At 36.1% G+C, this 27,403-nt stretch overlaps 4 protein-coding genes across 10 annotated transcripts; 1 reads left to right on the forward strand and 3 right to left on the reverse strand.

Annotated features, from left to right (window-relative positions):
- Positions 1-350: 350 nt before the first annotated feature.
- LOC136350919 (ninjurin-A-like) lies at positions 351-2,792 on the reverse strand. The gene is made up of 6 exons (XM_066303101.1): positions 2,452-2,792; positions 1,949-2,166; positions 1,628-1,727; positions 1,055-1,200; positions 814-995; positions 351-736 (listed from the first exon to the last, which is right to left on the reverse strand). The coding sequence occupies exons 1-6, from the start codon at positions 2,565-2,567 to the stop codon at positions 569-571; spliced, it is 930 nt and encodes a 309-aa protein (XP_066159198.1). The 5' UTR covers positions 2,568-2,792; the 3' UTR covers positions 351-568.
- A 1,618-nt stretch (positions 2,793-4,410) lies between these two features.
- Positions 4,411-11,116, reverse strand: RpIII128 (RNA polymerase III subunit RpIII128). Its single transcript, XM_066303066.1, has 18 exons — positions 10,798-11,116; positions 10,345-10,499; positions 9,972-10,148; positions 9,628-9,916; positions 9,263-9,444; positions 8,941-9,073; positions 8,516-8,767; positions 8,199-8,399; positions 7,774-7,936; positions 7,109-7,363; positions 6,786-6,986; positions 6,493-6,686; positions 6,112-6,309; positions 5,727-5,982; positions 5,418-5,561; positions 5,161-5,362; positions 4,961-5,074; positions 4,411-4,876 (listed from the first exon to the last, which is right to left on the reverse strand). The coding sequence occupies exons 1-18, from the start codon at positions 10,873-10,875 to the stop codon at positions 4,666-4,668; spliced, it is 3,405 nt and encodes a 1,134-aa protein (XP_066159163.1). The 5' UTR covers positions 10,876-11,116; the 3' UTR covers positions 4,411-4,665.
- A 37-nt stretch (positions 11,117-11,153) lies between these two features.
- app (Palmitoyltransferase app) lies at positions 11,154-22,018 on the forward strand. Of its 4 annotated transcripts, XM_066303084.1 has the most exons (11): positions 11,338-11,717; positions 12,352-12,520; positions 12,678-12,838; positions 12,987-13,171; positions 13,302-13,413; positions 13,659-13,810; positions 13,934-14,055; positions 14,347-14,443; positions 14,954-15,017; positions 18,075-18,468; positions 18,809-22,018. In XM_066303084.1, exons 2-11 carry the CDS (start codon positions 12,360-12,362, stop codon positions 18,921-18,923), a joined length of 1,563 nt encoding a protein of 520 aa, XP_066159181.1. In that variant the 5' UTR covers positions 11,338-11,717; positions 12,352-12,359; the 3' UTR covers positions 18,924-22,018. The 4 variants fall into 4 exon arrangements, with proteins under 4 accessions (XP_066159180.1, XP_066159179.1, XP_066159178.1 ...); XM_066303083.1 differs by lacking the exons at positions 11,338-11,717; positions 18,075-18,468; positions 18,809-22,018 and adding an exon at positions 11,154-11,269 and having other exon boundaries at positions 14,954-16,862; XM_066303082.1 differs by lacking the exons at positions 18,075-18,468; positions 18,809-22,018 and having other exon boundaries at positions 11,326-12,144; positions 14,954-16,862.
- Positions 22,019-22,204: 186 nt separating this feature from the next.
- Positions 22,205-27,165, reverse strand: LOC136350908 (protein FAM13A). Of its 4 annotated transcripts, none has more exons than XM_066303073.1 (7): positions 27,034-27,165; positions 25,026-25,266; positions 24,434-24,666; positions 24,003-24,337; positions 23,297-23,934; positions 22,860-23,075; positions 22,205-22,807 (listed from the first exon to the last, which is right to left on the reverse strand). In XM_066303073.1, exons 3-7 carry the CDS (start codon positions 24,655-24,657, stop codon positions 22,412-22,414), a joined length of 1,809 nt encoding a protein of 602 aa, XP_066159170.1. In that variant the 5' UTR covers positions 24,658-24,666; positions 25,026-25,266; positions 27,034-27,165; the 3' UTR covers positions 22,205-22,411. The 4 variants fall into 4 exon arrangements, with proteins under 4 accessions (XP_066159170.1, XP_066159173.1, XP_066159172.1 ...); XM_066303076.1 differs by lacking the exon at positions 27,034-27,165 and adding an exon at positions 26,234-26,433; XM_066303075.1 differs by lacking the exon at positions 27,034-27,165 and adding an exon at positions 26,115-26,245.
- Positions 27,166-27,403: the final 238 nt, after the last annotated feature.

The following is a 27,403-nucleotide window of genomic DNA, read 5'->3' on the forward strand; positions in this document are numbered from 1 at the left end:
GTGCGGCAACTATTGAATTTTTCATTTTAGTTGGCACATTGACGTTCGTAGGATCCTTGAACAATACCTGCAGCTAGCTGAAGAATATTCTTTGACTACAAAGGGAAGTTATTATTTCGTTGGGATTACCAATCGCCTCCATTAATACACTCATTGGTTAAAGAAATATTAACGAATATGCTACCGTAGCGTAAGTGAAAATTGACGACAATCCCACGTGCTTACGGCGCATGCTGTTAGGCGAACATAACACCTATATGAGGTCAAAATATGACGTAGCGTTTGGACGAGCTGACGCATGACGTTTGGATCTACTTGCCGCGAGGGCCTGGGTATATTCAATCACTAAATTCGTATCAAATAACGATTATATTACCAAAAAGCCGGTGGGTAATTACATCCTTATAAATATGAGTATAAAATATATCACATCCGTTCGCTTTTGGCCCAAAAAAGCAATTTACATAACGTCGTGTTGAGATAGGTCTCCGTACCAATAAGAGTTGAAGCTTATATAAAAAAAAAGTCGAGAGTAAAATAATACGATGGCGCAGGCGCCAGTGAGGTACTATGATGGCGCAGGCGCCACGCCAAATGCTGAAATAAATACGTTAATAATAGTGACTAAAAACACGCAAATGGTGGTGGCATTGTTGACTTTGTTGGCCACGCAGAGCGACTTTTCGTCCTTGATGTTGTACGTCGCGTTCCAAATTAGGCCAATGCCAACGGCGACCTACAAAAAGACAAAAGTCCCATTAAAATTGCTCAATTCCAAATTTTCTATTATAAATCGCAGAAACTGGTACTTACTTGCAAAAACAAACTAATGGAAATTAATACCAAACTCGGATAATAATACGGATGATTTCGAAAGGTCTCCAGGACGTATCTCAGTTGATTCGCATTGGCGGAAAATAACGCTAAATCCATCATGCCCTGTGCCAGAGTCTTCTTATGTTGATAGACGTTCAAATCAGGAATTGATTCAGTCGCTAGAATTCATTTTGCGACTTAGAAATACGAGAAGTGTTAAATGTACAATTAATTTTACTTGGAGAAGATCCAAACTCCAAATCGTAGCCCCACGGGCGGAAACCAGGGCTTTGAGGAAATTCGGGACGGTGAGAAGGCGGTTTTGGAACTTCTGCCGGAGGCTGCGGCTCATCTGGTTGGACACCACCCGCATCTGCGCCTGCCCTGTTTACATCAAAAGAATTTCGAATATATTTAAATGTAGCTGGACATTGAGGCCACATCTAAGCACTGCATGGTGCGCACCCCACATAATAAGGATATCACACGATGCGCACTCCACACGATACGGATATCGCATGATGTGCACTGCACATGATATGGATATCACACGATGCGCACTCCACATGATACGGATATCGCATGATGTGCACTGCACGTGATATGGATATCACACGATGCGCACTTCGCATGATACGGATATCACATGATATAAAAAAGTGGATGGTTAGCTGACACTTTGACATTAATTTGCTCATCAAATTAGTATAGACAGATAACGGAATGTGATTATTATGCGAAATCGATGCGTTAGCCCTACGATCACGCACTTGCCTACATTCCAAAATGCATCAAATATAGATAGAATTACCTAGGGGTTATGCTGGGAACGTGCGGTTCTACATCTTCTGGATCTTTTGGTCTAGTCGGCACAAACTCAACTTCGGGATTCCCAGATTCATTTGGTTTTTCTAAAATAAAGTTAAAACTAAAACTGGGCAGTGCGACTAAGCAGATTTTGACTACTGCACGGTAAGTTTGACTTTACTTGCAACTTTGATTTTAACACACACGAATAATGAATTAAATTACCTAAAAATCACTTAGAAGTCGCATAGAAGTTACATAAAATTCACTTTTACAAATCTTTCCGAGACACATTTCACCGGAATTATTTTGACACGTGCATTACCTTCATTATCACCGTTGCTAAAAAACCCATCATCCACGCCAGGATAAGGACGATTCACGACTTCTCTATCGTCGACTTCTTCGTCCGTCTCAATTCGCGCCAGAGGGGCCCCCTGACTATCCGTTCCAGACAAGAGCGGCTTCGAAGGAGACGGACTTCGGCTTCTGTTAATGTTATTTGGAGGTGTTCGCAGCATATGGGTGTTTGGGGTATTTCGCCTAATTATAAATACCAATACAGTGACATTTCGGATAATAATCTATAGCCACATGATGGGGCAGTAGGGCCTATTGTCGAAATTTAATGATCGCATTAAGGCAACAGTTGCGCGACTGTGTGACATTCGTTGCTAAAAATAATATCGCCCCCATTCATATGTGGTTGAAGGGGGGCGCGTGATTAAGCAGAAACCCCAAGAGTCACACAACCGATGGTTCTATTCAATGGGGGCCAATGGTTAGTGGGTGCTTCGTGTAAATAAGATGAACATCGTGGAATCTCACCTTATATCTGCGGAATTATTGGAGTAGCTCCCGGTAATTGATGAGTTATTGTCTGCTTCCCTTCTCAACAATATCGCTTTGTCACCAGAACTCGATGCCGACGAATTTGCATTCATAACTAAACACCGAATTCACGAATTGCACGCACGTTTAAACTTAACTAACTAAACTGGTGTAAATACGGCAGTTTCTCTTTATATATGGTACAAGACTCGCGATTTTGCACTGTATTAAGATATATTAAACGCGATAAAAACTTCTAAAAGCTGAATGTTCTATAATTAGAATACTGTGCATTAACACAAATATATTGTTTGTTGGCAAACTTTCGTTGCAGAATAAACGCTGTCTGATGAATAACTAAACGATGATCTGCAACTGGTCATTGCCGCTCCATACGTACCGGTTTTACCGTCCTTGTGGGCGCTGATTAGTGAAGCCTTTCTGTGTCGTACCTACGCCGATCTCTTGGTAAAATGTAAATTCAGGCGAAAATCAACAATAATCTTCTAGGAAAATTGGAGTAAATTGCCAACACGTTTTCCGGAAAATTGCTGTTAATGTGCGACAGTTTTTGTCTGATAATTTACGCGTTTATCGTTTAAACGAGAATTCGCCCTGCAGAACTACATTTTTTTCAAATTTTCAGAATTTACGGTTAATCATCAATAAAGCTGCCTAGTTTTCCCGGCAACTGCGGAAAAAATCAACATATGTGCGTCATCAAATTTACCCGATGGGGTCAGCCAAGAATCGTTAGGCGGCATGAAATTGGAAAGCAGTCAACCTAACGGTCAAAGACCTTATCTTTGCCAAGCGGTCCATTAATTAAACCGACTACCATTTAAGATGTCGACTTCAGGAGTTCCCCCATCCTCACGGTCAAACTGCATGAGGATGGTTGGGGAAGACCCAACGCTTGTTGACTGTATGAGACAATTGTGGGAATTCCATTCAAAGATTTATGCTAACGAACGGAAATTACGCATAAACCAGTATGGTTAAAGGCAATAAATGTGTCGGTTGAAATTGGGGAAAGTGGTTTTATTTGAATTTAATGAGTTTTCAGACGGTGTCAGCAGTTTTAGTTCATGAGTGCTATGATCTGTGGCCCTCACACGGGACCATCCAAATAAAAAAAATCAACTACATCTCATTATAATCATTAAAAAATATCTTACCGTTGGTGATTGCCATCACTGAAAATTCGAGATTGTTTAGTGCCCCCACAATTAAATTCTGAAACTGAGAACTACATATACATATATATATATATATATATATATATATATATATATATATGTATGGTACTCCGGGTATTAAAAGAAGACATGGCAATATATAAGGGGATAATTTATCAGGTCATTTTATGAAAAAGTTTCTATAAATATAGGTCTAGAAATATACTATTTCCAAGATACAGGGTGTATTTTTTTTTTAAATAACGGTTTTTGAAAAATAATTCAAATATCTTTCGACCGATTTTTTTTTATTCGGTAGCTTTGTAGTAATAAGGGGATGATTTGGCCCTAACTAGACTAAAATGATTAAGTCCAATGGCATTAAATTTATTGACAAAGGAATGTGCGCCACTGAGTTTAATTTTGTTTTGACATTTTTTTTAAATGAAACAACTAAAAATACAACTTTTTTGTCTTTTGAATTTTCATCGTATGTCGCTTCGTTTACGAGATAAAAAGTTCAAGGGTTCGGTCCTTTATTCCCTAAGAATATTTTGTTTTGATGATTTTTTAAAACTTTCTTCGTTACAAAACTATTATTAAAAAAAAAAGTTGTTGGAAAAAATTTTTTAAGCACCCTGTATCTTGGAAACAATACATTTCCGAACCTATGTTTATAGGAGCTTTTTTTCCTAAAATGACCTAAGAAATGACCTCCTTAAATATTGCCCCGTTTTAAACACCTTGTATATCTAGGGGGTGGGAAAAAAAAACAAAATTTAAAAAAACAACATTTTTATTGGACATTTATTATTGTTACCACAAAAAAAACTTTAAGTAGGTGCTGAAATATCAGAAGCACGTCTTGGATAAATTCATCTAACATCTATTGTTCATGTTAGATGTTTGACAGCACATGGCTTAACCCACTTACTGTGAAACATTTACCGTCTCATTTGAGGCTTTCTTAATGATCGTTCTTCATGATAAGTCCACTTAAAAAATCAACCAAACTAACCAAAAACTATGTACATTAATGACTTAGAGTCAGACGCGCAGTAATATTCATCGCCTGCAATTCAGTCAGCAACAATTTGCAGGCATATGGCATTGTGATTGATGAAACTTGCGCCGAGCTCTTGCAACTGTTGCACCATCCGCAATATCCTAGACGCCCGCATTGGTTGCACACATCGACTTCACATTGATCGCTTGAGACCATTAATCGCTCGACCAACATCATGCTGAAAGAAATTAAAAATTAATAGAAAATGTTATGTGCACTAATGAGAATTTATTATCATTCTATCAATGTTAGTCTGTAGTACCTGGCTCCATATCCGATTAGACAATCTCTTTCCATTTCGCCTAACCGTAGGCCCCCATCTCGGCTCCTACCTTCAGTGGGCTGTCTAGTTAACACTGCTCGTGGACCTCGAGCTCTAAGGACAAAATGAAAATATTTGTAAATTATTTTCAGAAATACGACTGCGACTCACCACGAGTTTAAATAACACCCAGAACTTACCTTCCGTGGATTTTATCCTGTACCATGTGTTTCAACTTTTGATAATATACTGGTCCGGAATATATGTAGGCCTCCAACATCTGTCCGTCGATACCAGAATAAAACACGTCCTTCCCTTGATAGTTGTAGCCATGTTTCACTAATTCATCGCCCACATCTTCAACTTTCGAACCTCCAAACGCGGTTCCGTAATGAAATTTCCCTGAAACAATGAATATAAAGTCAGCGTTATTTAAAAAAAAAAACAAATTTAGTACCTTCAACGGTGCCAGCTTTTCCGGAAAGCAGCTCCAATAATTTTCCTACAGTCATTCGAGAGGGATAACCATGAGGGTTCATTATTATATCTGGACAAATACCGTATTCGTTGAAGGGCATATCTTCTTGTTCAACGATTAGACCTGAATTTGACAATATGGTTATAAATTAATTTATGAATGGTAAAATGATTCGGAACGTAACAAGAATCCAGAATTATTAATAGTTTTATTTATATTATTGTATGCGGTATACATGTGGTTATCATTTTAAACACAACCGCAATCGCATGATATCCAGGCACTTACCTACTACGCCTTTCTGTCCGTGCCTCGAACTGAACTTATCCCCGATTTCAGGTCTTCTCGTTTGCCTTAATAACAGTTTAATCAAAGTAGTATCTTCTTCGTTAGTGCTAACTAATACTTTTTCTATATAACTGGGTTCCACGTTTCTATATGAGAGAGGGGTGTCTTTATATTCAACTGCAGAATTACTTGCGGTGCCAAGTAAAGTAGAACCAGGTAATGTAGATCCTGAGGGGATGGATTTATTAACCAGTGTCTAAGGAAGAAGCAATAAAATTATAAGAAAGGGGGAAATTATGAATATTATAGATGCCTCTTAGTAGTTCAAATAAAACCACTTTATTCTTGGGTGTCCATTTTACAGGCTAATTTAAACCGCTCTTACCTGCTTATTTTCAATTAATTCACCGGGACTAGCAATACCATCAGCATCTAAACATTTGTGTTTCCACATGGGTTGGTTGGTTTGTATGTCTATCATGGGCCCCTGAATCCTGTCAACCGTTTGGTTTTGGTACCTTTTCATGAGGCATTTTGAATTTTTGTAGACTAGGCATCTCCCAAATCCTCTATCAATAGACGCCTAAAATGTCGCTTAATTGAAAGTAGTATATTGCACTCAAATTGAATTCGTTTTTGGACGAAACAGGGAAAATACACAGCAAAATTTTTTTCAAAATAGTTGGCCGTATAACACTCCTTAGATTAGTAAACATTGAAATTGACGCTATGGCGACAATTTATTTCCTACCTAACCGATGCCTACCTTATTCAAAATTAACGCATCTTCAATATCATAACCACTGTAACTCATCACGGCTATGGTGGCGTTTTGGCCTGCAGGTAATTTATCAAAATTTGATAGTTCAATAGATTTTGTTTTGCACATCGGGATTTGCGGATAAACTAAGTTATACAGTAAAGTGTCCATACGGTTTCTTTGGTTATATCCAATTGATCCTGAAACAAAACAAGGATGCATAAGATTTTATCGTCCAAAATTATTATTTCCAATGCACAAGACTTCCTAAACCAAAATTTAATTCATAACACACTCACCCATAGCTTGCTTTCCCATGGCACATTGATACGTGTTCCGCGGACTCTGATTATGATGCGGATATGGAACTAGTCCAGCACACACACCTAATAGAGTGAATGGAGCTATTTCTAAATGTGTCGTTTGTAGTGTAATATCTTTCTCATAGCATGCAATGAAGCTGTCGTTTTCTTCGTTAACATCAAGAAACTCTATCAATCCTGCAACAATGAAATTTAATGTCAATAAGTTAACGGAGCCACTACACAAAAACGTATGAAAATAGGTAATGAACATGATTTTTATAGCGTTTGTACAATATATTATGTCGTTTAATATTTACCATCATGTAAAAAGTCTTCAAAATTTCTGATTCCTTTCTCCAATTCCATTATGTGGTGCCTACTGACAAGTGGTTGTCCTGCTTCCACCAGAATGTAAGGCCTACACAATCTACCCCCGTCCGAACTTATGTAAACACACTTGTGCAGGAAGCTAGCGTAAATCGACACATAATTTGATATTTTACCCTTTCGCCGCATTAATCTGAATACATCTATTAGTTTTTTGTAGTTTGTAGTCACACCGAGGATATTACCTGAAAAAAAGTGAACATAATTCACATGTTCATACATGCATACGCTGTCAAACTTGACTGTATGCATGTATGAATATGTACCCAATTTCCATCTTATCTACGAAATCAAATACTTATACAAAATTTTAGTTATCGGCATCCGTTCAAATAGTTTGAAAACGCTAAAACTGTTGGTAAATATATGCTATTCCAACTTATAAAAAATCTCGGATGGTCATGGGACAGAGATATTGTTTCCCTGTACTAATAAAGGGCAGAAAGTATGTGCCTTGAAATTTGCTAAATGTATAACCCCAAATATTCTCTCAAACAAGTTACCGTTTGGCTTTTTTACAAGAGATTAAATCATGTTGAAGCACTATCCGTATTTGGTCATTCCGCAATGAGCAATTCAAATAATATTTACTTACCATTCAGAAAAACAATAAAGGCAAGCGATGAGTGAATGGCAATACTTGCAACCATCCCAATATCTTCTACGCCAGCGTTTCTTGCTAGCCGTGTTATCGGAAACTCGTCTATGTCTGTGGTAATGTGTGTCATCAATGCTAAATTCTTTACTAAGCCACAAGCCTACAATAATGAAAAAGTATTTCATGATACGATTGGTACATTAAAACTTAATTTTGTGAATCTCAAGTATAGCAATTTTATAACTTAAGGAAGTTGGTGACAACTTCAAGCAACCAATCTGAAGTATGCTATTGGAGCTCATAAGATACCACAAGTCAAATAGTCCCAGTGTATCCACCACTTAAACTTTATGGAAGCTATGAATATCGCAGTGTATCTCTCATGGATATGGTTTCTTCTTTAATCCTAACTTAGGAGTTACCTCTCCTTCCGGTGTGTCGCTGGGACACAACATTCCCCATTGACTTGGCTGCAAACTACGTGGTCCAGAAACCTTCCTAGTCGACTCAAATTGTGAATTTACTCTTGTCATCATTCCCAAAGCGGAAATATAACTCAATCTAGACAATACTTGCGTGACACCCAATCTTTCCATTCTGAAACGTTTAATAGTCCAATTTCCCTTAAAAAAATACACAGAAGATCTTAATAAAACAATATTCAAAAGGTTCAAATTAGACATAAACATAATAAGTTTACTGTTTGAGTTATTAAACTTACACTATTAATATAACTCACCGTAGAAATAGCAAAAACTAAACAGTTTGTTATCACGTCCGGTCTCATATATTTTACAATGTCAAATTGCGTGGCTCTTTGTTTGGGTATGTTTTTTTCAGCGGTGGATTTCAATTCGTAATTAAAACGTTTAAAAGCATCTTCAAACAATAATGATATCAAAGACCCTGCCAGTTCCATCCGTTTGTTTCCATAATAATCTCTATCATCTAGAAACTTTTTATCATTTTGACCCTGTATCACCCGATTTACCTACAAACGCATACAGTGAACAGCCAAGAGTGGACCTAGACCTTATTGGATTGGGCATGTTTGCCGAGAAGGGGATCTTAGTTATCAAAGGAATTTTTTTCAACAAAAGACGTAACTCTCAAATAGGATGAGACGGACACATATGCAACAGGTGTTTAAAAAATAATATTTACCATGAGGCCCAGATACACAGCTTTAAGTCGAAACTCATACTCAATTACGGGGACGTGAGCCAATATTGTAGTGGCCAATAAGTCTCTTGCTTCGTCTGTGGGTGTTTTTACTTTCGATGCAGAAACTGCAAATCTGTAGAAATCAAACATTCAAACAAACGCAATTTTACATGAATCGTTACCGCTTATATACATATAACAGGGCCAGTTAAACGGAAGAGACTATAAGTAATATAGCCTCTACCATTTAACTGACAGTCGCCCTTTCATTTCATGGAAGAGACTATATGTAGTATAATCTCTTCCATAGTACTGCTCGTACCTTTTAGTTATTATTTTGCTCCCTAAATATTTCAAAGCCGCTTCTTGGGTATATATCTTCAGTTTATGGCATTCTTCCAAAGTCGGAGTGAGCTTATGTATATCTGTAATGCCAATCAATTCACAAATTTCTTTATCACTCAGAATGTCCATGGCTTTAAATATAATGGAAACTGGAATTGGCTGAAAGAAACAGCCTAATAAAGAATGTCACTGTGGATACTCCATTTGTCGCGTTTTTTATTGGTAACAGTATTGGAAAAATAATATACTTTTATTCCTATCTAAAGAATCTCAATTCATTATTTCTGCACTCAATGTGCTAATGTAAAACTCTATTACTATGAGTGCCATTAAAGAACTTACATCTGTGAATATGTTGTGACCCATAAAATACTTATTTCCTTTCACAAAAACCATTGTGCGAGATTTTTTCTCATGAGTGGAGCTAGTAACTTGACACTGAACTCCCCACTTCCCTTCCTCCACCAACATCCGATTCTTTGACAACTGTTCCTGAATGAGAATGACTTTCTCCTGACCTTTAACAACAAAATATCCGCCAGGATCTAAAGGACATTCATTCATTTTTGCTAATTCGAATTCTGATTTATTATATAGAGTGCAGTTTGAAGACTTCAACATTATAGGCATTCTGCAAATAAATGCTAATGACTTTATTATTCTTTAGCAGAAATTAGAATATGTACCTTCCAATTAACAATCCTTTTCTAGACAGTCTCTGTGTTTCCTTTGTATACACAATATCAACAGATATAGGAGCTGCATAAGTCAAGTCACGTAGCCGGCATGTGTGAGGTGCTGCTTCACTAGTAACATTATAACCTTCATCGATGGTAGGAACTCCAACATGAACATTAGTGTATCTGTAAAAAGAATTATTTTGTTACACAGAGTGTTACCAAATCAAACAGTCATAGAAAATATATATTTGTACGGACACATTTTGAGGTATTAGTCCAAGCCACTAAATTATATGATGATATGTTTATATGAACTTATCGTTGTACTCCAAATCATTTAGTAGAGAGTAAGTTTTGAGATACCCTGTGTTATACTTACTCAATATAAAACAGAGGATCAGCATCACATGTTACTCTGTTATTTGCTTCTACAATTTTCTTGATTTCTACATTGATGAAGTAATTAAATGAGTCAATATGTTGCTTAATCAATCCCTTGATTTTAAGAAATGCAGGAACTAACTTCCATTTTTCCTAAAAATTATATAATTTCAAAGTAAACAAAATTATATATTAGATCACATTTAATATATTCAAAAATTGAGTTTCTCTGATGTGTCTCATTTATTATTTGTCTTTGAAGTATAATACTTGGGGTTTAGGATTTCACAAATGTCTTTTGTTGCACATAAAGAATGATTAGCTGAAAAGGACGTGAGTAAATAGGAACCATTTCTACGAAGCATTCAAAGTCCTCCGTCTAAGTGCCTATGGTATGCTTTGAAGGTTTGAGACTATTCTTATCATTACCTCCCTTCTAGTATCCACATACCTCAATTTCTTTTACTGGCTTGTGGTAGAATTTAGAATCCCCAAATAACGATGTATTAAAATCTTCAAATTCGGGCATCTTCAAGAACTTATGACTATATAGATTCTTCACTATTATTATTATGAACGAAGACCATAGAAATAGCGAATGTCTTGTGGTTTGAGGTTATGAAATAGATATAATGAATGCTCTATTTTCTAATTACTGAATTCGGTTTTGTAATCGGAGCTTTTGAAATGCTCGGTAACGTTCGTTTGTCACCGATCACTTGGAGCGCTCGGTAAACAGTTCGTCTATGTTAGTCCTATGTGCTCCCAAGCTCCTGACCTTGATCAAAGCTTAAGAAGCAGCTTAAACTTCGACAAAGCTATGTAACCAAAAATTGAAATATTAAAAGAAATAAGAAAAATTTTAACTAAATCGTGCAAGTAAACTTTACAAAAATTGATTTATATTCGCAGCATATTATAAGGTAATCTAAAACTTTTAAAAGTTCTTCAACTTTGTCCTCAGTGGACAGTCATAAGACACTGTCACTGTCAACCTTCAATGACATCACTCAACTGGACCTAAATTTGATAAATAGTAAATAATTAAAATAATTATTTTGATATGCGTTGGTATTATCAGTCATGATTCATGATTTTAATTAAAATTACCGTATATCCAGCATTGTGATTGTAGAATGATATAAGTTGCTATTCTTGAAACTCTCCAAAGTCTGTTTTTACAATGGAAACTCCATGCAGTGCCAAAAATTATACCTAAAGTGATGAGTTAAACTGTTAAAAAACTGTGTTTACTAGTTTAGTTTTTTGATACATCCTGATGCTGAGGATTTATTTACCTCCACCAAGGATTTATATGAAGAAGGACCGTCCTACTTTAAGCAATTTGTGTACATATATTCTGAGTTACAGGTAGTATGCTTAGATTGCTATTCAAGGCCTAGTTAAGTGTTGAAGTGTGTCTAGCTTCAACACTTAACTAGGCTCTGAATTTAGGCCAATACCAGCCTTACTTCTGACTTCTAGAGCTTCAGTTTAAGTGAGATTTAGATGTAGATGTCCTTGAGTTTACCTACCTACCTCCTGACATACCTTGATCACAGGTTTCAACAGCAAAAGATTATATTACAGTTTTTTTTAATAGAGCACAGCTTATCCAATTCTTTTATTCTTAATTGTATTTTTCCTTCATTCCTAATTTTTAACTGTTAGTAATGCCTATATTTAATCTCTAAGGCAATAAAGGTGGTGATAATAGGTTATAAGCATTAAAAGTGACATTATTGGTGGTGGGGTGTCCATAAAGGGTTCTGGTAAATCAGAGAAAACTAAAGTTTGGGTAGGTACCAATACAGGATGATTCACTTAACCAGCTAGAAATTTTTAAAGAATTAAAAAGAGTTCCCTTGTATCTCATATATGGCCATAGTAGGTCATTGGTTAGATTGAGGTTTTAGTAAAATTTAATATACAAGTACTAATTAAAAACGAATTTGTTGTGACCCTTTGTCTAAGTGATAGAATTGAAGGAGCTTCTTTGTTCCAGATTTAGTTATGACAATGGCACGAGAAAGAATAACAAGGAAATGGGAAATATTTCAAGGAAGAAACAAGTTCTACTGTAGTGGCAGATTTATGACTGCTCCAAATGCAGGAGTATTCTTATTGACTGTGTTTTTAATCACAGTAACTTCTTCCCTCTTTTTTATATTTGAGTAAGTCCTGATTCGCGTTGTTTATATGCTATTTTCACCATCATGTCAGGATCTCACTTATTACACAAAACTATGTATTTCCTTACTGGCTATATAAATATATAAATATTCTACCAATTAACTTAATTAACTACGCTAATGTCTGCTCAAATTTTAGTTGTAAATATCTTGCCGAAAATGTAACTATCGCGATACCAGTAATTGGAGCAATTTTATTTATATTTACTATGTCTTCCCTATTGAGAACAAGTCTGACGGATCCTGGCATTATTCCAAGGGCCACATCTGAAGAAGCCGCATATGTAGAAAAACAAATAGGTAAGAATTCTTTCAATTACAACCTTTTCATACCTTTGCTAATAGGCTAGGTAACTGGTAAATCATGACCCCATTAAAGTAGCATCTTTCTTAGACAAATTAGCTTATGCAAATACTTTTTTTATTCCATTTTGCTTATTTGTTTTAGAAGTGACTAATTCAGCAAATAGCCCTACATACAGACCACCACCAAGGACAAAAGAAGTTTTGGTCAAAGGTCAAACCGTCAAGTTAAAATATTGTTTTACTTGTAAACTATTTAGGCCGCCTCGGGCGTCCCACTGTAGTATTTGTGATAATTGTGTGGAAAGGTTTGATCACCATTGTCCATGGGTAAGTTAATTGGCAATTACTTATTTAATACTTCTCTCATATCTTCCTGATTTGTGTTAAAAGGAGATTTGTTAGAGATAAAGAAAAACACCCAAGGCCTATAACATATTGATTTTGGTATTATTTTTAGGTGGGGAATTGCGTAGGAAGACGAAATTACAGATTTTTTTACATGTTTATAATATCGTTAGCCTTCTTGGCCGTGTTCATATTCGCCTGTGCGGTTGCTCATTTAATATTAAGTAAGTATAGTCAACTTCCCTTATTATAAATGTAAATTTTGTGACCTTTGTTTGACAAATTAGTTAATCATAAAAATGTTACACAGAATAATCATAAATACTCCTTATAAGTATATCAGCAACTGAGAAAAAATTAGTATGTTGCGCCCAAAATAAGCATGCCTATTGTATGATATTTCTATTCATTGTCTTGAAAGTTCCCTGGTTTTGTTCTTGCTGAATATATTTAACCTTTGGTGTTTCAGTTACTAAAGAGGGGAAATTTTTTGAGGCAGTCAAAGATTCTCCTGCCAGTGCAATAGTCGCGGTAATATGTTTCTTCAGCGTGTGGAGCGTCTTGGGTCTTGCAGGATTTCATACATATTTAACTACAAGCAACCAAACGACGAATGAAGATGTGAGTGTATTGTTATTTAGTTATAATTTATGGCGGTTTGCAACTTGGCGGAATTGTAATTCAGCTTTCAATGACATTTACTTCTCTCTGCACTAAACAATTTATTCAATCTGTATTTTTCAGATTAAAGGTTCCTTTACCAGTAAACGAGGTCAAGACAGCTTTAATCCTTATTCAGAAGGAAACGTTTGTGTAAACTGTTTTCACATTTTATGCGGCCCAGTCACTCCTTCGCTGATCGATAGGTAAAACTAAATATGCACATGTGTTTATAGGATCTTTTTTAATGATTTATATAAAACTCTTATCATATATTCCTAAATTCAAAGCAGAATATTCTAATTACACTTATTGTAGTACAAAATTTCTCAATTTTTGATCTGTAGTGAAAACAGAATTTGGCATATTCTATATTTACACTGTATCGACGGCGAATTGTATAAAACTGTAGAATAGTCGCGTACAGCGTCAACTCTTACCTCTAATAAACGAGGCGAATGGGTAAGAGCAATAAAAATTATTTTGTTACATTTTAGGAGAGGAGTAGTGACCGATAGTTACAGATCAGAAATTAGTCAACCTATAATTTTTGACTCTCCACTGGCCGCAGCAAATTATTCGCTTAAGATTCAGGTAGGTGAATTTATTTATTTATTTTTAAATGAATATTCAGTTAAGTCAATTCTATATGTATAGTCCATCCTCTTATTTGTTTCTCTATATTAGGATCTTGGAAACTTTTATAGCTAGAACAAAGGTTAAGTGGGGAAAGCAAATACATTAGAGAAGTAATCTAAGCCATCATAAGCACCAATGCTAAATAAATACGTGTGGAAAGGCTGCCTTCCAAACAAATAAGCGTCCCGTTGGACTAATTTTGCAAGAAAAGCCAAAACAGATATAACTGTGACTTTGATAAGTTTACTAAACCATGAATTAATGAGCATTTCCAAGCAGTGGGACCTTTTCATTATTTGCTTAACTATTGCCTCAAGCTTGACTTAAGCTTTTTTGGCATATAATTACGATTACCTTCAGGTTATTATTCGTTTTAGGTAGTAGAATTATTTTTTCTGGGCGAATAACGAAAAGAATGTGGAAAGTTGATTTTTAACCAAAGCTAATTTAATAATTAAATTTCAGAATGGTACAAGTAATAGCGCCGACCTTCCCGGCGGCATCTACAGGCAAACAACTGAAACAACAGGTATGTACAGTCCACTAAAACGCCATCTGCTGCTAGCCCAGCAAATTATCCCGACGAAACATTGTGCCAACCAGAAAGTAATACCGTCGCAATCACCTTTAATCCCTCTACATAACCTGTATCAGCGGCCCATCGTGGTGCGAAATGGTTCAGCTGTGAAAAACAGCCACAGCCTGCCATATTTGACAAGAATGGAGAATTGCGTCGAGGAATATTTCGAATACGATCAATACTACAATCCATATAACTCAAGAGCGGTTGTATATCAGGTGGATAACAGGTCTCATAGAACCCCGCCACCTCCTGAAATAAGTGAGCAGACGGATCAGTTTACTCGGCCATACACTCCCCCGGAAAAGCGTTATAACAGTTCTACATTTGGTTATATGCCAAACGCGGAAGAAATGCCAATTTTTAAGAAAGAGCAAGTGAAATCTAGAGAAAAGGCGAGAAGGTTTCAACAGAGACCACGAAGCAGTTGCATCTATGAGAATGTGCATGTGACTTCTGAAGACTTCCGCAATCATAACGTTAAACATGTTAAGTTTGACAGGAGTCCGATGCAGAATGTTAAAATTGATGGATTTCCGCGGGCCGAATTTAGTCACCAATTTGTGCAGAAAAGAGTGTATAATTAAGTGTAAGATTAGTTAGAGAAACTTGAGGAAGCGTAATTTGGTTGTTCAGCCATGCTTATTGGAGGTCAAGCGTCAGTTACAAAGTTCAATTAATTGCCGATCAAAACGATGTGTAAAAACAAATTTTTTTATTACGAGAAAATCTTCGAAAAATGACCCCGGACCTGCTACATTCTGTTGGTAGGATACCGTGAGATTCACCCAGACGCCTAGCCACTCTAAAACTCGGAAATGGATGGAACATATATCTTTAGTTCAGGGTGGGGGAAGATTTTTCTTTTTGTCGATGGTTGGTATTCTGTTTTTTTGTTCTTGACCTTCTTTGTCATGGCCTCTGACGTGTTATTTTTCCGGGGGGTGGGAGGGGTCTTTTTGTAGTGATGCGAAAGGTCTGTCTTTAACTTGCAATTGCCCATCTATTTGTTGACTACGCCCGACGACATTTTACTTCTGATCGGACGTGAATGCGCAGGAAAATGTGGTACGCGGCTGACTGGTACATGGCTTGCCAATGATGTATATAGGACCTATGAATGTTTTGATTGAATTTGCACAGAAGCAAAAAAGTTAAGGATGTTGAAAAAAATTAAGTGTTTAGTTTCTGTATTAAACCAAGGTATTCTCTATGCCTGTTACCAGGCATAAAAATCGCAACACCTCAAGTTTTGAAAAAAAAACACATTCTCAATATTTCTTATGACAAACCACTTTTTCATGTGCAAAAACATCAAACCTTGCTCTCTCATAGTTCTACTCTCGGACCCGAAGGCATTAAAAATAGGGCTATTAAGCTAATTTTAAAATTCCTCACTCTCATTACACAGGATATTAAATATATATATATATATATATTTTGCGTGAGATACAATGTACACAGAGAGTTTGGAGTTGTTGCACAATATCAATGTAAACGAAGCTTAATTTAAATTTTTAATGTAATTTAAAATAAGGTTTGATGTTTTGCTCAGCTTCGACGCCACTGCACCATTAAAATCTAATCCGTTGGTCATGATCCAATACGTTTTCAATGAAGGGATATTGAGCGGTATTATGCGAAGAGGTATGTTGTTTTTTCCTGGTAAACACAAAATCTAGCTTTTAACAATGATTTTCAGTTAGATTTGTTTTTAAAACTAGTTCTGTTTTTTTCGCATTTCGTTGGCGGAATTTTATGGTCACTGATTCTATGGGTATGCCGGCTGAATGGTGTTGGTAAGTTGTCGTTACGGCATGATTGGCTTCGCTTTACGTTTCTGTTAATTTTTTCTCGATTCTCTCAGCTTTAGGTATTTCTTTGCAGCTGCTATACAAAATTCGTTGATCGATCAAAATCTTTGTGTCAAAAAAGGATAGAGTGAGAATACAAATTCACGACTAATTGTCCTTGCAATTCCCCCTGTATATTCAAATTGATGTTTTTTTGACCGTGTGTCTATTAAATTTTTTTATTATTTTGCAGAGCACTATCACCTCCCGAAATATATACATAATGATATGTTAGATCCTGTATAGAGTGTCCACTTGGGATGTTATTGATACTAATATTATGGTCGATTTTTACAACAAAAGTCTAGTGCAAAAGTGCTAGAAAAGGGGTCGTCACCTCGGTTTCATAAATATGAAATATTTAACTTGTGTCATGACGAACTCAATTCCATTATTTGAATTATTTTTCGATTTGTTACGCTGCTAAGGGAATACCTGTTGATGGAATATGGACAGTAGTGCACAAATATAAACATAATTTTTGCCAAATTATACATAAATTTTGTTAAGGCTCCAAGTGCTTTACCTTTCCTACAGAAGATCAGCTTGAATTTGATTTTGTGCGATTGTTATTGTGTGTTGCATTATTTATAAAATTTTTATTTTCCCATTTTATCCTGCTTCCAATGTAATTTTTTTTATTAATATTTCACTTTATAGCGTCACAGTACTTCAAATTAAGAAGACCCTTTCGTTAGAGAGACTTTCGATGTTACAGAAACGTAGAAAGGGGGCCATTATCTGTTTCGTTGAATGGGGGTTTTCTATTAATGAATTATGGCAGAAATTGTATCTTTATTGTTAAAACATACCAGATAGATATTGACACCCTCTGTGGGCCCGTGTAAAAGGGGCAGAGCTGGTAACACCAGATTTCCTAGGCTAAAATATGAAGATTCCTTATTTAGGGTTAGTAGCAGGAACACTGCATACACTGAATTATTGAGGTACATGGTATTGAAGTTTCTTACTCACAGGTCTTTCACATTATGAGGTATTGTCACCCCGAACGTTTTTATGACGTAGCCGAACTTCTATGACCAATTTCATCAGAAATCAACCTAACCAGGCAGCAATATTCTCTGCTAACAATGTTCTTCATCCACTTTCTAATGCATTTATTCCAACCGCTAATTTGCATTTTTGTTTGCAGGAAGCGTCAGCCTTTTGGTATCAAACGAACATCCTATAGCAGTAGCCCCCGCCCTTCAGAGGCTGCCTGAAGACTCTATGAATCATTACAAGAGCCATCCAAGTTTGAGCAATTCCCCAGTGTATAATAATATAGTGCCTCTAAACCACACTTTGAGTAAATCTCGTAGCTACGCAGAAAACATCAATAGTGTCCTGGATAGTAAATCAGACCCCATTAGGGAACAGAAAGTTAACTTGGCCGAGGATTTGTGTTTGGACCCTGTAGTGTTGCGGGAAAAACATCTTATAAGTAACGGAACAAGTGATAGAACTAAAGTCAAGTATGGTGAGCTTAAGTTGGATAATGACTTGACAGTGTCGGAAAAGGAAAATAATCTAATGAGTGCTAGCAGGTTAGTAAGTAGATAAGTAGGAGATGAGTTTTGGTGGGTGAGCCGTGGAAATTAATCGTTTAACCCCCGTATAAAATGTTTGACAAGTGGCATTGGTAGAATATGATAAACATCTAGTTTTATTGGACATGCGCACAATTTCTAACCTCACTTATCAGACAAGTTCAGCCACAAAGAGATACGGGGGACAGAACGATTGATATCCATTGGTGCAAACCGACTTTTCGTAAGTTCCAGAGCATGATATGAGATTCGATCGGGCTCTTCTAATCCCGAGTAAGTAGAGGAAAACCGCACCATCATATTCGTCACCATACTTAAGATGTTTTTCCTTTTACAGATTGAGGCTGTTACAAGACACCACAATGATAGAGAGTGCTCTCGACTTGGACTCATTAGAAGAATCCAGCGTGGGAACAAATAGTCAAGCAGGACTGATGAAAGTTATGGTATAATCTACAAATTCTTTTCATAAATTAATTACTGGATGCGACTTGCGTAAAACAGTGATTGGGGTTTTACTATCGAAGTTTTTCATAGAGATTTTGGTGTTCCTCTGAAAGTATTGACTAGTTTTTTGATTTCCATGGAAAATGTCTTTCAGATGATGCCGATCGCATACTCGGTGTTCTGAAAGATCATTTCGTAGGTGATGGTGTATGGGGAAGGTCACAGTAGTGTCTGCATTTCATGTAACCAAAAACTAGCTTGGTTACAGGTATATAGGCTTCAAAGTTAAAATTTCATAATTTTATTTTAATATCTAGACTGTTTAGTCTTAAACATAGAAGTCCTGTATATATCAGTACCTTCACGCTCTGTAATTTAGCCTATGGCCTCTCAGGACATCGTGGATGGATCCATTGAGCAAAAAACGATTTAAAAACTCCGCTAATAGTCGCATCTCACCAATAAAGGAGTGTTGCTGCTCCAGTTATTTAAAACTCACTTATAAAATGCTTTACAATACGTACGTACCTATATTACAAATAAAGTAATATTTATTTTTGTATAGTAGACTAAGTATAAAAAATACTAATTCAATTGGTGTAAGAACGTTGCCTTCGTTTTATATGTGATGATATTTTAATTTGATTGAAGGTCATTGAACATTGTATCAATACAAGTAATGATTTAGTATCTCGTTAATCGTAATTGTTAATTAGTCGTTTACGCATTTAAACTATTTTTTGATATAAACGAAACATGCGGAATAGACGATTCTGTTCATATGGAAGTGATGAATTGTCTAGGATGTTTTCCAGTGAAATTTGTTGAAATCCGAAGCGTTTATTGTTTATTGAAGAGACGCAAACAATTGAGTTTGTTGGAATTAAAACCCATTTAGTAAAAAACTGATATAGCCCTTTTTTATTATTTGCAAAGCCTTGAAATTATTTGACTTTGACCTCTTCGCCTATATCCCTGACTTGTGCAAAACGAAGATGATTTAAGGAAAACTGAAGATTCAGTCGTTTTTGCAAATAACAGTAAATGGGATATGCAGGGTTGCTCTAAATCGCCTGTAAAAGGCCCTACCACCGATTCCTGCGGCCTAGAAGTATAGTCTAGAAATCTAACGTCATCGTGTTTTTTTTTTAATTATTTCTTTTTTCACGACAGTTATTCAACAAAATCTCGGGCTTGGGTGTTTCTACAAGCGAGACAAATCAAAACCCGTCTACGTGCTTTTTGCCCAACGTAGACGGCGTCGTTTGACGCTATTTAAACGACTGTAAATATTTGTCATCCTATACAAAACGCACCCTGTGTGCAAAAGAAAATAAATAAAAAATGTTCCTTCCAAGTGCTTCCCAACGGGAACCGTTGGACTCTTGGGTCGAGGACAGTTGGGTTAAATCGGCCTCAGGAATCTGCGATAGAGATCATTTTAGAGTCCATTTGCGTGCATGTCCCGCCTCACTATCTGCAAATGAAAGTGCTGCTTGTTCATCTTTAAATCTTCATTTTTCTTCCATCCATCCGCCCATCAAAGGTGAATCTAAATTACTAATTTGACGGCCGTAATTTCTCTAGATGAACGACTAAAAAACTTGCACAAGAAATGTGCGTGTGACATCCTCTTGGTAATGTCAGCTAAACTTGATCTAATATGGCTGTGTACTAAATTTGAGTCTTTAGAGCTTTTAAAATAAGACTCGCGTGAATCACCCTGTATAATTTAATTTGCAGGGAGGTACCTATATCTTTTGACTGCGTTTTTCGTAGGTTAAGTTAAGTAGGCAATTGTGTAATAAAACGTTGCAGCCGAAAGGTGTTCGAAACACTTCATATTTCATTGTCAATTGGGTAAATTCTGCAACTTTCCTGATCGACTTAAATTCAATACATTAAAGAGTTACCCTACGTTTACACTTATGAAAGCTAATACCGAATGATTTTTTATAGCAATTTTCGCATTGCAAGCACAGTGAGCCCCCAGATGTTGTTTGTTACTTACTAAATCAGCCTGTACTGACTTTTGGGACAGACTGTAATTTTGATCTCACATTGTATCTATAATATAAAGCTACTATTACAGGGCGTGTCAGTCTCGACTGACTTCCACTAAACATCACATATTTTGGCAATCAGCAAAAATTATGCGGATATTTTTGTGGATGTTAAGTCTGTCGTTTTTCATAAGATCTTCTAAAAAATATTTAAACGAAACGTGGAAATATATAGAGTAAATTTGAGTTTCAGTTTTAAAGATGCTTTGGAAGTAGTTTTTAAAATATGTTAAACCTCAATTATTCCTTTCGATTATAGATTATAATGGATTCAATAGAGCTATTTATTTCAGCTATAACGAACACTAGGAGGTGTGTGTTAAAATATGAAAATGTAAGGAGATCTCTGCTTGCCACTTAACTGTATGTCTCTAGTAATAGTGATGCAAGTGAATATACGTTTATTATTTGAGTTCAAATGATAAATGCATGGTGTGCAAATGACAATCTAATATTAGTTGTTTAAGCCCTCATGAAACCAGGTTCCCCTAAAACTTTATACAGGAAACTTTTTTGGCTTTAAACAATTTAATGTTGCGTTTCATCCTAATGAAGCAGTTCGTGTTGATAGAACTTCTGACCTTATGTGCGTATAACGCCTGCAGTGACTTTATTTAGATTAAGCACCTCTGTTTAGGAATAACCATTTAAAATAGCCTGTTATTTGCAGGAGGCAGTGACCTCCTACACACAACAGTTTTGCAAGATTATGTAATTAGATTTCTTCTATGAGCCCAATTTTTGGGATGTGCAGCGTTATTTTTAAGCTAATGGTGGATTAAGTTAAGAAAGAGATATTTATTTTGTCTATAAATATATTGTGTTATACTTCGTGTTTGCTACAAGTGCTAAAGAGTAATTTCATGATTTATTATTGTTTCCAGGAATACAGTAAATCGGTGCCTTCCATCTATGAAATGTTATGTTTTGGCTTAATTATTTTTACTATTTATGAGAGCTGTTATTATAAAATACGTACAATGTTTCCACATTGTTCACAGTTTTTGTTCAAATTAAATAATTTTTTATCAAATCAACACATTTATTTTTATATCTTTTTCTTGCCGCCACTATGTGAACTCAGTTGAACCTCTGGGCCAACTGCAATCGCAATCCTTAACACGTGTCTTTCCTGCACTTTTCCGAACAAATTTATCGCAAACGTCCTTGCTATAACTAAGGCCACGATTTCCGGGTATGTGTTTGTTAATTTAAACACATAATTTTCATATAATAATTTTATTGGATTTAACCGAGCTAATGTTATGTAAATACTTGCATATTGATTTCGTACATTCATATAAATAACTTTCGACGTGAATCAACGTTTGTACATTCTACAGTTTAAAAACAACACATAACATGGGTCTACACTAACACTGGTGTCTTAGCTGCATACCCACTTCAAAGTGAATCTCATTTATCGCTTTTCAGTATTTTCCCACAAGCGCTTCAATAAGCCGTAACCTCCCTTTCACTCTCTTATATGACATATACCACTCTTCCACGGGTTTCTTATCGTCTTTTGTTAGCATTCTTCCTAAATTTGTCTGTACAGTTTTCTCAAATTCTTTGATCTTCCGTCTCAGTTCCCTCTTTTCTTCAATGATGACTCCCATTTGTTGCAGCAATTCTGGTTTGGTCAAAGAGTGAAAATTTTCTTCAAAATTCACTTTCTTCGAAACTTCAGTGTAAGTCTCATTTTCGATGTATCCAGTGGGGGTTTCAGTTTTGTCGGATTCGGTTTCGTTCGACGAAGAAGTAGATGTTACAAAATGCATTGCCTCGTTTTCGTCGATTGTTGCTAGCTCGCTGGTGCTATTCATCTAGAAACATGTAAAAATGTGGTGAAATACTAATGAAAATGTGGTCACTTACAGTGGGGTATTTTTGGACCATCTGTTTAAGGATGCGATATCTATCGTAAAACGGTCGCACCATGTCTCTGTCCTGTTTATTTCGTGGCCTACCATGTACCGATTCCAGGAAAAGTAGCGCCTTCTGAGTGGCTATTTTTTCTTCTACGAGTTGTTCTGGAGTCATATGGTCAAGAGAACAGTCTCGGGACGCGGTTTCACGTTTTATCTGTAGTCTCTATAAGAAATTGTGTATGTAGCATGCTTTATAAGAAAATTGACATTTACAAAAGATTTTCTCGAAAAAGTAGCGAACGCTGATTTCGTCACCATGAAGCAGCCGAGCTCAATTAGGTAGTGCCTATTGAATTAAAATGTGTGGTTTTTAATATGTTTAATAAAAGCATTTTCCTTCCTACACATAATTCAACATTATTGTGATTAGAAATCATTACTCACCTCCTCAATATCCTGAATAGTTTCCAGTAAACTGAAATTTTCCTCTGTTGTATTCCCTTTAATGCCAGTATCTACACCGGAAAATCCCATGGAAATGTCGGTCAAATTTTTCTGCTCTTTCTTCAACTTGCTTAATTGCAAGTACTGTTTTCGCAAAATATTATCATTCATTTTATCAAACTGGTTGGGTTTAGTACCAGTTCTTACTTCGAAGTCACTTTCGCATGCTAATATCTTCTTTTTACATTTGTTTATCTGCTTGGTTAATTTTTCAATCCTCTCCTCAACGGGGTTTCTTATAACCTTTTTAAGAGGAATATTAACCTGAGGCACATTGGGATCAAGATAGATTCGTGTCGTGGCAATAATTGAATTTCTGGGAGAGGATAACATTTTATTAAATGCTATGGACTGGCCTGGCATTGTCTCCATATTATCGCTAACCTGGTTGACTGGCTGGGAAATTAATGGTTCCGAACCATCTGGTTGCTCATAGAGACTCGCAAAATCTAATATTGGAGTAACTGGCACGTTAGTTGGACTTGGGGAGCGATCAGTCGATGGGCTGGGTAAATTTAAAAATTTCAGGGAATTCGTATGCTCGTTCTCCTGGTTAATTTCGACACTTTCAAATTCCTCTGAAAATGTTTTATAATTTATTCTCATTTATATATTGATGCATTCATTTTTTTATATATTTACTCACCTGCCATTGAAGATGCACCATTTTTTTTCGTACAATCTTGCACGTCATTATTTTTCAATTTAACTTTAGATGCTGCCCGTGCTTTGTATCTCCTATTGGGATGTTTTTTACTTCTGATATTGTGAGATCTGGAAAATCTCTCGTGCGACCTTGCTCTGTCATGCTCATTGTCGTCATATATTAACATCCGTAACTGGTCACTTTTCCTGATGGGGGACTTAGATTTATCATCTCCAATTGATTTTGGAAAATCTCCTGAACTCGATACTCTGCGTATTCCGCCGTTCTTATCCTCGTTGGTTTTTATTAATATCGGTCGCTCCTCTGAACTAGATCTTTAATTATAGACGAGAGATATACGTCAGTACTTTTAATAATAATTTTAATTACTTAATTTATGTTACTTTTAAACTTGTTTGAATGGAGATTACCTTATAACTTTCCGCTCCTGACTTATTGAGCTAACGCTCTCCTGCCTTTCCTTTCGTTTCCGCAACTTGCAAGAAGCCTTAGCTTCTTCATAGTTGCACAATCCTGCTTGTTGCTTGTTTGTGAGTGGTAGAAGTACTTTCTTAGTTTTACTTATTCTGGGCTCGTACTGCACCCTCACCACAACTTTTTGAGGCGCATCCTCCTTCGGATTGCCGCTTTTCATAGTATTTTGCTGGAAGTACAAATACACCTATGTGTCACAATCGGCTAGCAGATTCTAGTTTTGATTAAATGGTTGCGTCTCTTTCAATTTTTTATATATCTGCATGCATTTACATATCCAGGTAAATCGGAAGTCATAATGTATTGTCGCAGTCGTGATAAAACACCAAAGCGTACGAAAACACAAGCTGCAGGTGCGTGTACATATTACGTCATACAAACGTCAAATATCCATTTGAAAAATGGTGGGAAAGTTCAAGGGTGGGGTATTCTATAAAATCCTATTATTGATAACTAAGGTCGGCGATATTGCGTTGAATGTTGGAAATGCACTGTGTTAAATAAATGTATATTTGCGTAGAAACTTACCTTGAACTCAATGATTCACTTAATTTGTAAAGGGAAACCTCTTACAAAAAAGGAAAGGAATTAGAAGTGTATGCTATACGAAGCAAATAAACTAATTATTCATATCTCTGTCGCGACACATTATCGAATTTATGGCTGCTTCAGGAAATGTGTAGAAACCAGCCGCAATTTTAGCATATGGCTGGGTAGGACACTTCCTCCAACCTTAAGTCTCCTAAAATCTGACGGAGTCTTTAAGAGTCTGAAAGAAAGTTTGCTATTAGTATCCAAGCACTTACGGTCACCTCTCTAAACTAACACTCAAGTTGACTTCTTAGATTTTCGTATTAACGTGAGCACGTTAATCTACCTATTTGCGTTTTCCATATTCTGTCATTTCACAGACGCGAATTTCTGATGAAACATTAGAGATATCTCGTTTTGAAAAATTAGGCAATTTAATTATTTAAATCGTATCGGTTAAAATGGAAAAATGAAATAAACTAATATAAACGGTAAAGTAAATAACTAAAATTGTCAACAACGCTATGGAAACAAAACAATAACGTTTCAATTGTCAGTATTAATGGCGTCACTGCGTCTCTTTCCCTTTCGCTCGCGAAAACATCAAATTTCCCATGAAAATTTGGGAAAAAATTGGAAAATTTGGTACGGAATTTAATGTGAATTTCGTAGAAACGTAACGAGTGTCGTACGAGGTTGTACTCCGCGGAAAACAGATACAATTCGCGCTTTTAAAATTCGATTTGGTCAGACAATACCGGGAATATCGGTGGGTTGTGTTCGGGTCTCCGAAGTCGTACGAGGATTGAGCAGCAAATCTCGGTAAAGTTCAAACTGAATTTAACTAAAAGTTTCAGATCCATAGCCGCAAAGGGTGACGGATGCGTGATCTGTTACCGTCTTGAGGGACTGGGAAAAATGAGTTGAAAAATGAAAATAAACGATAAGCTAATATGTATCAAAGGTGAATATGAAAATTTTATGAAATGCTCTTAAATTAATTTTTTCGATCTCTGCGGAATAGCAGTTTTTGCATCTTCATTTTAAAAGGTTTGGGTGGGTGGCCATTAACCTAATTAAACCTACCTTAACCTCAAATACATACATACATAAAACGAAGTTAAACATTAACCACTACCATATAGAGGAATCATCAATACCGAAACAGACAGACAAGCTACAATGATTAAATAACAATCACTTACTTCAAATTAACCTTTTAGGAAGAAGACAGAGTCAAGTCAGAAAACTGAAAAGAGGAATTTCCAAGTGCTCCGCACATTTTAAATATCCACCTCTCCTACATTTTAATTAACCGTTTATTTTCGATTTTACCACTAGTTTTACCTAAACCCTAAAGATGGTGACAGATTTGCCACTGAAATGTATGTCCGACTCTTTAATAAAGGGTAAATGTTATTCTCACTTGGTTTTAACTAAGAATGGTGTACAATTTCATCCCTACTGCTATATGAGACGTTATTCCCCCCCAAAAAAATATTGCTCAACATATAAAACTGAACTAGTTTTTACACATGTCATATCGATTAACAAGCGTCTGAACTCCGAATGTTTGTTTATGGAAATTACCTATTTATTTAGCGTTTAAAATAAGTATATGTTGGGGCTGACTACTTTGTGAGCTTAGAATATAATGTACTAAATTTCAATACATAATAATTACACACAGACGATTATTTGTAATGGATCCGCTAAAGTCGTAAATAGATGATTATGTCTAGAATGCAATAAGGATTTATCCGACTGTATTGAATTAGGCTTATTAGCCCAATCAAGAAAAAGCTTGCCACGCCATAGAACCTAACCAACCCTCGTAGACTACAAAGAAAACTTTAACGCCTTCGTTGACACCTTTCTGGAACAATATCTTGCCAATTAACTACGCAGTTTTTCAGTCCTATGTAGGTCATCCCAAGAACAATTAACTTTTTGCTCACAAATACTCACTTTTCTTCACTTATTTACTTTACCATTGTTTACTTACCATATGACATTATACTATCACAACTGTACCACTTTATATTTAGAATGCCAAGCACTACGTTCGGCATAAGCGTTATTTGGGAAAGAGAACTAATCAATAATGAACTTTCTAGAGGAAACAGTGTGAGTGTGATAGAGGAGGGCGCGCGAACGCAGTGAGTTACATCCTGCTCTTAAATTTGTTAAGGGAGTCGGAACAACGGATTCCAAACCGAGGGTTAATTTGCCACGGTTTAAGTATAATAGGCATAAATTAATATATAGGGTGATATATAACTTCTGAAAGATATTTTTAGGATAGATATTAGGGCTCAAAATAATTTTTTTTTAACATTACATTAGGGAAAAACGCTTGTCCATTCACAAGATAA

This window comes from Euwallacea fornicatus, chromosome 4 (assembly GCF_040115645.1).
Source record: "Euwallacea fornicatus isolate EFF26 chromosome 4, ASM4011564v1, whole genome shotgun sequence".
Lineage (NCBI taxonomy): Eukaryota > Metazoa > Arthropoda > Insecta > Coleoptera > Curculionidae > Euwallacea > Euwallacea fornicatus.

What these genes read in the sequence shown, in the direction of transcription:
- LOC136350919 (XM_066303101.1), bottom strand. Translation starts at nt 2,567, where the DNA reads ATGAATGCAAATTCGTCGGCATCGAGTTCTGGTGACAAAGCGATATTG. An exon ending in AATAATTCCGCAGATATAAG is followed by an intron (nt 2,167 to 2,451) that starts GTGAGATTCCAC and finishes ATTTATAATTAG; the next exon opens with GCGAAATACCCCAAACACCC. An exon ending in GGAGTTTGGATCTTCTCCAA is followed by an intron (nt 996 to 1,054) that starts GTAAAATTAATT and finishes AATGAATTCTAG; the next exon opens with CGACTGAATCAATTCCTGAT.
- RpIII128 (XM_066303066.1), bottom strand. Translation starts at nt 10,875, where the DNA reads ATGCCCGAATTTGAAGATTTTAATACATCGTTATTTGGGGATTCTAAA. An exon ending in CTTTATTGTTTTTCTGAATG is followed by an intron (nt 7,364 to 7,773) that starts GTAAGTAAATAT and finishes ACTTTTTTTCAG; the next exon opens with GTAATATCCTCGGTGTGACT. An exon ending in AATTAATTGAAAATAAGCAG is followed by an intron (nt 5,983 to 6,111) that starts GTAAGAGCGGTT and finishes CTTCTTCCTTAG; the next exon opens with ACACTGGTTAATAAATCCAT.
- app (XM_066303083.1), top strand. Translation starts at nt 12,360, where the DNA reads ATGACAATGGCACGAGAAAGAATAACAAGGAAATGGGAAATATTTCAA. An exon ending in TCCCTCTTTTTTATATTTGA is followed by an intron (nt 12,521 to 12,677) that starts GTAAGTCCTGAT and finishes CTCAAATTTTAG; the next exon opens with TTGTAAATATCTTGCCGAAA. An exon ending in ACCAAACGACGAATGAAGAT is followed by an intron (nt 13,811 to 13,933) that starts GTGAGTGTATTG and finishes TGTATTTTTCAG; the next exon opens with ATTAAAGGTTCCTTTACCAG.
- LOC136350908 (XM_066303073.1), bottom strand. Translation starts at nt 24,657, where the DNA reads ATGAAAAGCGGCAATCCGAAGGAGGATGCGCCTCAAAAAGTTGTGGTG. An exon ending in CAGGAGCGGAAAGTTATAAG is followed by an intron (nt 24,338 to 24,433) that starts GTAATCTCCATT and finishes CTATAATTAAAG; the next exon opens with ATCTAGTTCAGAGGAGCGAC. An exon ending in CTATTCAGGATATTGAGGAG is followed by an intron (nt 23,076 to 23,296) that starts GTGAGTAATGAT and finishes AATTTCTTATAG; the next exon opens with AGACTACAGATAAAACGTGA.